Source organism: Kryptolebias marmoratus, linkage group LG15 (genome assembly GCF_001649575.2).
Source record: "Kryptolebias marmoratus isolate JLee-2015 linkage group LG15, ASM164957v2, whole genome shotgun sequence".
NCBI classification, from domain to species: domain Eukaryota; kingdom Metazoa; phylum Chordata; class Actinopteri; order Cyprinodontiformes; family Rivulidae; genus Kryptolebias; species Kryptolebias marmoratus.
In genome coordinates this window covers 320,309-330,237 of record NC_051444.1, presented here as the reverse complement: position 1 = coordinate 330,237, position 9,929 = coordinate 320,309, and the positions used below count along the sequence as shown (strand labels likewise).

Below are 9,929 nucleotides of genomic sequence, written 5' to 3'. Positions count from 1 at the left end.
GGGTTTGTGGTACCTTTTTCAGTTGTTGGGGATACGGGCAAAGTTGTTTGTTCAGGTTTCAGTGTAGACTTGATTGAAATAGTGGAAGGGCCTACTGTAGATGTTGTTTCAACAGTGGGCTTTGATGATACAACTGTGCTTTCCCGGCTTGTGGCTGTGTTCTCTGGTGTTGAAAGTGTAGTTTCGGAAACTGCTGCTGTAGACAGAGCTGTTGGTGTTTTAGTCTTTTCTTCTGTGAAAGGTTTTGTGATTGAAACCTCCCCTGTTGTTGATTGTGTTGTTGTCATTTCTACAGGTTTAGGGTTAGAAGATAGATGTTTATTGATTACATAGAACTACCCTTTCTGAATAAAGACAATGTGACAAACTACAATAAATATACATATAGTTTTTTTGTGTCTTAATGTGGTTTTAAAATATAAAAGTTTTAAAATATAAAACATTTACAGTACCTTTTGCAGTTGTCTCAGCTGTGCTAAATGTAAATGGAGATGTGGTAGGGCCAGCAGTAGTACTTTCTAAACATTCGTAGAAGGTTCTTGATATGGTTCCATTGAGCCCACATTCAGCTGTTATGCAGTTTCCTAATCCATCTGATGTGTTGTAGATGGTTTCTCCATAGTTGTAAATTTTTCCATTAATCATGCATGTACAAGCTGCAAATATGGAGTAAATGATGAAGTACAGCGTATGTGAACAAGTTTGTGAAATGATGAACTCCATGTGTACTCACATCTCACATCATAGCTACACTCTGATCCAGATACTGTACAGGAGCTGTGAAAATAAGGATGTTCATGTTATTGTCATTTGGCTTTTCATCTGATAATGTCATGTAATATGTATGAAATAGAATTTTGAACTAAATTTCAATCAGTAAAACACTGCTTCATAATACTTTTGTCCACTCTAAGTATTTATAAAACTGTTTAACTACAAACATGAATTTTTATAATGTAATTACACTGAAAAAACAGTTAGCCCACATCTAAAAATGTTTGTGTGTTCTTGCACAAATATTCAGAGGATGACTCGTTCTGTACCAAGAGTAACAGTTGCTGGATGGAAGTGGGTCTCCAATGTTGTAGTGGATCCCTTTTTCATCATAACATCCACACTGATCCAAGGAAACACACTTCATGGTGTCTTCATTAAAATAAGGTTTGGCTTGGGGGCACTGTGGATAGCAGCCTGCAGCACCACAAGGAAATATACATGTTTGTATACTGAAACTGAGGAAAACCTTCAGGAGAAAACACTTCTGACCAGAAGCTAACATACAGAACTCGCCCAACCCAACGAGCTGTTTTTAATTACAGGTGTTAAGTTTGGTCATCTAAACCAACTGGTAACTATATTACTAAAAACAAGATACTAATTAATGTTTACCTTCCATGGTGGTGGTGAGTTTGGAACAGCTTCCTGATGGATTCCTGCACGTCTTCATACAGTCAGCTCCACAGGGCTTGTAGTGCCATTCACAGCCTCCAGGCGAGTTATAGTAGTCACAAAAAATAGCTGTAAGAGAAAAAAAACCTTCATATCTGTTCTACCTACAGACCTGAGAGAATCAGTTTACAGAGCAATTAACAATTAAAGATGCAACAAATGTTAGCTTCTAGGTGCCACACAGAAACACAGCAAACTTTTTGTTTTCTGTGTTTATTTTTGCAGATGATGTGATGTTTTATGTTTGTTTGTTGTTTTTTTTAAGTCAAAATGATTCTCTGGAAAAGGTTGTTTCCCACCCTGACTTATAAGGTCATTGTTGTTATACTGCTTTGTGCAGGACTAATAACTGGGGTTCAAACAAACAGGAAATCATAAATTGATTAATGTTGTAAATCGTTGCACTATAAGCAAAACTAAATCAAAATTGACTAAAATCCAGATTTTTATGAGTCTGAAGCTCAGTCTCTGTGATTCCACTGATGGTCGGACTTACGGCACAGCTTCGGAGTTCTCCAGGAAATACACGCCCCCGCTTCGTTGCAGGCCTTAGCATAGGCAGCGACGGCGGTGCAGAGACACTCACAGTCCCCTCCGGTGTCACAGGCACACGAGTCCCTCACACAGGAGTCAAAGTATGGGCCAGGGTCAACCTGAAGCAGAAGAGGATCCTATCAGTAATAATATAAACTGTAGCCCCCCAGCTCTGCCCCTACAGTCACACAAGGGGAAGAGATGTCCCAGTTCTTCTGCAGAAGGAAGGTTATCTTTCTGACGTCTGAACTCAAAAATGTATTTCTGTTTAAACATTTGAATCCTTTTAATGCCTACTCTGATACCTTCATGCTTTGTGTTGATTTTATCTTTAACAGACAGGAAGTGGATGCTGTATGTTGGCGTTTGTTGCAGGTTTTAAACCCAAAAGATTGGATCTCTGGTCAAAACATGTTGAACATAAAAGGAATCAGCATCAACCTCTTGAAGGGGCGTCCCATTATTTTGTAGAGGAATATTTGAACTCCTTGTGACTTTGAGTTAAAGAGCAGAGGGGGGTTAGGGCCAGGGCTGAGGGTAACCTCTCATGAGTTCCAGAAATAGTTGTAATATTTTCAGATATACCGTAAGCTTCTGACAGTTAATAATGGATAAATGATTTGGCAGAAAAAGAAACTTTGTGTAGAGAAACGTGTCGAGGAGCCATTGCAGTCATAAAACCCGTCTGTGTGGATTACCTTGGTGTGACAGCTCTGGAAGGTGGAACTGGTTATGATGCTGCACTGTTTCTGGGACCAGGCGGCCCGGTAACGGTTGGAGGTGCAGGGGTCACTGATCAGCTGGGCGTTAGGGCAGCTGGAAGAAACTTTCCAGCTGTTCCCAAACTCTAAAACATCTGTCACTGTCTCCTGAGAGCGGGTGGTGAAATCATTTTTACTGATGCCATCGTAGTTTCCACAAAGACCACAGACCTGACCCTGAGAGGATAACAGTCAATATTATTATAAGATGGCTGGACTGAGACATGTTAGGTTTGAGCTTTTTCTTGACTTTCTCCAAAATAAAATATACAACATTATACTACGAATACATGAAAGAGATACTAACACTCACAGATCAAATATGTAATATGAGCAATCACAACAATCTAAGTTTTTATTCTGATGAAGTTCATTAATCATCTGCACGTCTCTTTTTGGACCAAAGCGTTTATCTGTGGACATTTTTATCCTTGATTCAACCTGAAATCAACCAAAATTAAACTTAATTAACTGAGTAGAGAGTTTTTACCTGGAAGTGTGGGCTGAGGGAAATAAACAGACTGGTCTTCTGGTCCCACATGAGAAGAAGTCCTGGTTTGATGGTCACCACAAGGTAAACGCCCATTTTTTGTATCTGAACGCTGAGAACCTGAATGTTCCCTTTGATCACCTCAAAGTTCTCATCTTTAAGTTGGAATTCATTTTCCTGTGGACATAAACGTAAAAACAGGAAATAAATGTTTTGCTCTTAGGTTAGAACTGTTAGCCACAGCAGAGGCTCCAGGTTGGATCGTGACCTAAACCCCATCAAACATCTCTGCAGAAACCTAAAAACAGCTCCACCAATGGTCTCCATCCAGCCAGACGGAGAAGCTTCACAACAAAGACCTGCAGAAAGACTCAGGCTGGATCTGTAGATGATGCATTTGTGTTGGATTCACCTCCAGAAAGATCTTGATGGTCTTGGAGCAGGTGGTTCCTGTGGTTCCACATGGAACGTTCTCAGTGACAATTCTGAAGCTTCCGTAGTTCTGATCCGAGCAGAAGTCCTGAGGAAGGAGCACACAGCAGATCAGCTCGTTAAGATTTTCAGAACATTATAGCTCATTTTACAGTTATAGTTTATGCTTAAAGACAGAAGATCTGTTTCCATTAAAGCTCCTAGTTTACCTGGAGGAGCGTGTATTCACACTGTCCGTTGAAGTCAAACCTCTTGTCATCAAACGTGATGTAATGGCCGTCTCCATAAAGTCCACAAACAGCATCGCACTCGTTGGCCGTGCACGAGAACGTGCTTCCACTGCATGAGCTGTGGACACACAGTCATTTACTAAAATAAATAAAGCATCAGTCAGCCTGATGTCAACATCCAAACATCTGCTTTAAGGTTTTCCATCAGCACTCAGACACCTGGAATGGTTGGTGGGTTAGTTAGTTGGTTAGTTAGTGTTTTGTTTGTTCGTTTGGTTTGACTGTCTGTGCACCGACCAGGTGTTGCAGTCCACTGTGAGTGTCTGTCCCGGTTGGTAGATGTGTCCATTATGGACGCAGGGACAGCTGGTCCGGTTGATGCAGCCTCCGGTTCCGTCTGACAGCAGCCCGTCGGGGCAGATGCAGCCGGACGTGCAGCCGGTGCTGATCTGGAACCAGCAGACAGAAGGAGGGTCAGGTAACCCCGGTCGGTTTGATCACACCGATCCAACTCGCTGTACTTACACAGTCCATGTCCACAGAGCTGCAGGACTTCTGACACTCGGCCCCTGGGGCCCCCGGCGCAGCAGTGGAACAGTCAAAGTACACCATGGGGGCCACACATGATGCTGACGATGGAAGGATTCAGTTTTATTAGAGTCGGGTCCAAATTAAAGACTCCAGTATCTGTTAGCTGGAGGTTTTAGAGCAGCGGTGTCCGGTTCAGGTCCCCGGGGCCCCCTGTCCTGCAGGTTTTAACACACCTGGTTTAAATGATCGGGTCACTAACAGGTTAGGGACAGAACTGCCTCAGGTGTGGTGAAGCAGAGAGACACCTGAAAGCTGCAGGACTGATGCAGTGATCACCTGTCCTCAGAGACACCTATTCTCAGAGACACCTGTCCTCAGACAAACACCTGTCCTCAGAGACACCTGTCCTTAGAGACACCTGTCCTCAGAGACACCTGTCCTCAGAGACACCTGTCCTTAGATACACCTGTCCTCAGAGACACCTGTCCTCAGAGACACCTGTCCTCAGAGAGACACTCTGTGATTTATGGACCATATTTGTTTTCTGTGGTGAATATTTGGATCTGAAGATGATTCTGGGCGTTTGTTTGTTTTGTGTCTTTTCTAGTTTTGGCTGAATTTGCTCGTATTGTAATAATTTATTCAACCTGCGGGACGGAGGCCCCTGAGGGCCAGAAGAGGACCTGATGGTTTTAGGTGGACCTACTTTGTGGTGGAGTTCCTCCTGAGCAGCTCAGAGCTCCGTGTCTGCAGACACTGTGTGAAGACAATAAATTAGCTCTACTTTAAATTAGGTACAGGTTGGCTTTATTAACATTATTCTGCAGTGTGCTAAAATCAGAATTAACAAAAGTAAATTAAATGTGTTAATCTGACTTCACCTAGAGAAAACTTCTTCCCATTTTGAGTTTCTAAATTTAAACATTACAGATTCTCTGTCCAAACCTTGCTGGTATGAGTAGTTACCATGTTGCTCCGTCCTTGAAGACAGCTTGTCCAGCAGGAATAATATTGTCTTTATCGTAGCAGGGACAGCTTGCACTGGACACACACTGCCCGTCTTCGTTCATGAAGGTTCCCTCAGCGCAGCCGCAGCCGTCCACGGCGGTGAAGCTGCTCTGACACGAGAAATCCACCTGACTCAGGGAGCGACAGGTACGAGCGCAGGACGTCATGTTGTACTCGTACACTGTTCCTGCTGGACACGAGTCCCTGAAGGTTCCTGCAGAGAAACAAATAATTACCACAACAGGACTAAACGGATCGGGTTCTACCAGGTACAGAACATATTTAGTTCTCTTCAGGTTCCTCTGCTGAGGAAGGTCCATCTCCAGCCAAAGAACATCCACATGATTCAGAGAAGGTTCTGTGGTCAGATGAGACCAAAGTCCAGCTCTTTGGCATCAACTCAACCTGCTGAGTTTGAAGGAAGAGAGACGCTGCGTTCACCATCCACACAGTCAAGCATGGAGGAGGAAACATTATGGTTTGGGGCTGTTTTTCTGCTAAGTTTCTGAACATCGTGCCAAAGAAACAAAGGAGGTTTAAGGTCCTGAAGCGGCCGAGTCAGCCTTCAGAACATCTGTGGAGGAGCTGAAGCTTCCTGTAAAGAGGAGTGGGCCACAATCTCCTGAGGTGTGTGCAGACATGGAGAACAACTACAAGAAAGGTTTCTTTTTTTGAGCTGATTTTCTGTCTTTAGAGACGGTTCATTTGTCCGAATCTGAATCGGTGCTGGAGTTGTGATGGGGGGACAGGGAAACGGACTCACCACAGATGACTTCCCTCCATCCTCGGAGGTGGATTCCAGCTGCTGAACAGGCGAAGACATACGAGGAGACGGCAGCACACATACAGTCCTCACTTTTCTCGCAGCTGCAGCTGTCATACATACAGTTCTGAGGAGACATTCATCACAGTTCAGGGTGAGGTTGAACATTATCAGTTTGATCACAGAGAAACCTGTCTGGAGTCAGAATGTCAACCAGTGTTGGGATGTAATGGTTGTTGCTTCAGATCATAAAAGTGTCTGAAGCACGTGAAACCAGATCATCAACCAGCCGTCAAGCCTGGAGTCCTTTCTTTAATTAAAATCACAACATTTCTTTCACAGATGAGCACGTTTTCCAAACACTGGGAGATAATCTGACTCCAACATGAAAAGGTTTGTCTAGTTTGCAGACCTACATCTTTATATGTGTTGGGGCTGATGACAGAGTGGCAGGAAGCAAACACGCTGCTGGGGTCCGTTAGTTTGGAGCACCAGTACTGAGCGTAGTTCTCTACAGCACAGAAACATCAAAAAACAAAGTTACAGTCAAAGGTTTGCTGTGAAAACGGCAGCCTGCAGAACTTCCTGCGTACCCCTGGTGATGTCCTGGCTGCACGGATGTCCAAACTGCGTCGTGATGTCGGGACAGCTGCTCAGGGTTTTCCACGAGTTGGCAAACGCTGCAGCAGTTCCCTCCACCAGGCCGCTGCTCACCCTGAAGTCATCACTGATGATGTTGTTGAAGTTCCCACACAGTCCTGTCAGGTGGGATTTAAGGACAAGTTAGAAAGCTTTTTGTTTCAGAGGCGTGTTTACAGACCCGGCGATGAGGTGGAAACGTACCTGAAGTGGTTCCTCTGAGGGACACATGAGCTGAAATGGACACTTGCATCACGGGGGACAGTTGGACAGCCAGCTGGAGACCCGCCTGGGTGTTTATGAGAATGTAGAAGGAGGACGGCCTGAAGGCACTCAGCTCGGCTGCAGTCAGCAGAAAACAAAACAACCGAGATTACAAGAAGTTTCATCCAGTCAGAGCGCGAGGCTCTTTATAACCTGTTAGCAGTGATGCTGTGACCATCAGAACCATCAGAACCATCGCTGAAGAATCAAAGGTTTCTGAATTAAAAGCTTTCTTCTGTGCAGCTCTGGGTTGTCTCCACGGTTCGTGTTGGATTACTAATCTGACACGTCCCCAGCTTCAGCCTCTTCAGATTAAAACCATGTTTCTGTAGTTATAAACTGAACTCACGTGTAAACAGAGGAAGCTGAGAAAGGATGCTGTTGATGTGGACGTGTCCAGATGCTTGAACTTTAATCACCTGAAAAAAACATTTTAACTTTATTAAACAGAAATTCATTGTATTTACAAATAATAACAGTTGAACTGAATTCAATTCATTGTGTGGATGAGAACAGAGGAAACTGCATGATTCTGTTAGCCCAGCCTGGATAAAGACCGATAACTATTCCAAAATGACCGGACTGTCCCTTTAAACAGAACTGATTTTCCTCCAGTCTTTAATGAAGAGTTTTTCTTTGTTCTTGGCAGCTTTTTAGTGTGTGTGTGTGTGTGCGCGTGTGTGCGTGTGTGTGCGTGTGTGTGTGTGTGTGTGCGTGTGTGTGTGTTGTGTCCAGGCCTACCACAGATTTGCTGTCCAAGGCCAGCGTGAGCGCTCTGAGACACGTCCTGCTGTCGGTCAGACCACATTTGACCAGGTCCACCAACACGGTGAACGAAGAACCGTTACTCTGCTGGAACACACAGACGGAACCCGTCAGAAACACGATGTGGAACGGGTCTTGGTTCTGACGGGTCCGTCACACCAGTCGCTGTGAGTGTTTCACCTTGGTCAGAACGTAAGAACAGTCCCCGTGGAACGTGTAGGTTTTCCCATCGAAGGTGTCGATGTGAGCTCCTCCCTCTACAGAACACGTTCCTGGGCAGTTCTCCTCCGAACACGACCAGCGACCTTTCTCACACACACTGTTGTTACACAGACAGACAGCATGTTTATTATGGGCTGCCCACATCATGATGCTGCCACCACCATGCTTCACTGTAGGGGTGGTGTTGGTCTTTCCTTTGACCTCTGATGGAAATGTGATGTTCCAGGTTTTTATTTCTAATAAATTTATTAAAGTGTATAAATTCAGATTGGGCTTCTTTGGGTACAGACTGAAGATTAATTAAAAAAATGAACTAAAATAATAAACTGCAACCCATGAAGTGGGTCTGACTACTTCCTGAAGCAGCTGTGAAGAATGCAGACATGTAATAGAACCGGTCATGTATGAGTGTGTTGAGGTGTGTGTATATGTGGGTGTGTGTGTGTGTGTGTGCGTAAAAAGGAAACAAAAAGAAAAAATTCTACACAAGTTTACGACTCTTAGTTTATCAGCTAAGTCAGATAAAATCCAGATGTTGGACTTCAGATTTCTGTTCACAGAACATCTGGAGGTCGGGTCTCACCAGGATCTGCAGCTGAACGAGTACGACTCTCCTGATTGGTAGATCCTGTTGCCGTGCCGACAGGGACACTGACTGACTGCAACACAGCCGGTGTTACCGATGTCATCAAATACGGTTCCTAAAGAGGACAGGAGACATGGACACGTGTCTGTATGTGTCCGGCAGGAGCAGCGGGCGCAGTGGGCGCAGCAGTACCTGCAGGGCAGCTGCAGCCATCATGGCAGTGGTTATCGCATGTCTGACTGGCCTGAGGGTTGGAGCAGCTGTTGGGACATGGACTGCTGCACTCCAGGAACTCCATGTTGGACAGACACTTCTTATCTGTGAAAACATTTTGTTTTCTATGATTGAAAGAATCGAATGAGCAGAAGAAGCAGAGCACAATCCAGCCGGAGGTTCTTACAGCAGAAGGTTTCATTTCTCCACGCTCGGGGGCTTCCTCCTGCATGGACACACTGTCTGGAGAACTCTGAGATGGTTTGACACAGGACCAAGTCCGAGTTGTCTTTAGAGCTGCACATGTCCACCATGCAGGCTTTAGTGAAGGATCCAACATCCAGAAGGTTCTGACAGCTGCTGAAAGCGTCACTGGAGAAGGTCTCCTCGCAGAGAGCCTGAGGAGAAACATGACGGATTTAAAAACCTCAGTCTTTGGTGCCATCAGGTCGGGTCTACACCGGGTTCTAACGCCATCATCTTCCAGCACATAAACTCATCGTGGTCCCTCAAGAAGGCTTTAAAGTTTTAAAAGACTTTGATAAAGAATAAAAATCATTTAAACAAAAAGTAAAAAAACTTCTCAGGTGAAGTAAAAACGTGGATGAAGGTACCTGATGCCCACAGCTCGGGACTGGGTCGGGTTCTGGTTCCTCGCAGGTCTCTGTGGGTCCGTTCACCTTGAAGGCTTCAGCATAATCCACCACAGACAGCAGAACCCCTGCAGAACCAAGCAGGCATGACTCTCAGCTACTACCACCCCTCAGACCAACAGCTCAGGCTGATCAGATCCGATTTAACGTCACTAAAATGTAAACAATTATTCCATTAAATCAAAAATTTATCTCAGTTCCAGGCTGGGGGTGAATACTTTTACTTCAGCTCAGAAAATGAAAAATGATTTTTCAAAATACATCTTTTTCCAAGTAAATGTAAATGTTTACTTCAGTGAACTTTATTTCTGTTGTCTTACCAAAAATCTGCATAAAAATTAAGTTTATCAGAGTTAAATATAAAGTTGATCAGAGTTAAATATAAAGTT

At 44.3% G+C, this 9,929-nt stretch overlaps 1 protein-coding gene across 1 annotated transcript in view; it reads right to left on the bottom strand.

The window, feature by feature from the left end:
* Window positions 1–9,575, bottom strand: part of LOC108229359 (mucin-5AC) — a 21,088-nt gene extending 11,513 nt beyond the window's left edge. Inside the window, exons 1-25 of the mRNA XM_037980004.1 lie at window positions 9,502–9,575; window positions 9,075–9,285; window positions 8,867–8,992; window positions 8,672–8,789; window positions 8,047–8,185; window positions 7,843–7,950; window positions 7,451–7,520; window positions 7,042–7,179; window positions 6,792–6,956; window positions 6,615–6,709; window positions 6,199–6,325; window positions 5,394–5,649; window positions 5,134–5,183; window positions 4,422–4,525; window positions 4,194–4,345; window positions 3,876–4,014; window positions 3,647–3,754; window positions 3,235–3,411; window positions 2,682–2,921; window positions 1,946–2,102; window positions 1,390–1,518; window positions 1,044–1,191; window positions 734–777; window positions 453–656; window positions 92–289 (exon numbers count right to left, since the gene is read on the bottom strand). Of these exons, the coding sequence (XP_037835932.1) occupies window positions 92–289; window positions 453–656; window positions 734–777; window positions 1,044–1,191; window positions 1,390–1,518; window positions 1,946–2,102; window positions 2,682–2,921; window positions 3,235–3,411; window positions 3,647–3,754; window positions 3,876–4,014; window positions 4,194–4,345; window positions 4,422–4,525; window positions 5,134–5,183; window positions 5,394–5,649; window positions 6,199–6,325; window positions 6,615–6,709; window positions 6,792–6,956; window positions 7,042–7,179; window positions 7,451–7,520; window positions 7,843–7,950; window positions 8,047–8,185; window positions 8,672–8,789; window positions 8,867–8,992; window positions 9,075–9,201 (3,319 nt within the window). The 5' untranslated portion in view covers window positions 9,202–9,285; window positions 9,502–9,575. The remainder of the gene's footprint in view (window positions 1–91; window positions 290–452; window positions 657–733; window positions 778–1,043; window positions 1,192–1,389; window positions 1,519–1,945; window positions 2,103–2,681; window positions 2,922–3,234; window positions 3,412–3,646; window positions 3,755–3,875; window positions 4,015–4,193; window positions 4,346–4,421; window positions 4,526–5,133; window positions 5,184–5,393; window positions 5,650–6,198; window positions 6,326–6,614; window positions 6,710–6,791; window positions 6,957–7,041; window positions 7,180–7,450; window positions 7,521–7,842; window positions 7,951–8,046; window positions 8,186–8,671; window positions 8,790–8,866; window positions 8,993–9,074; window positions 9,286–9,501) is intronic.
* Window positions 9,576–9,929: the final 354 nt, after the last annotated feature.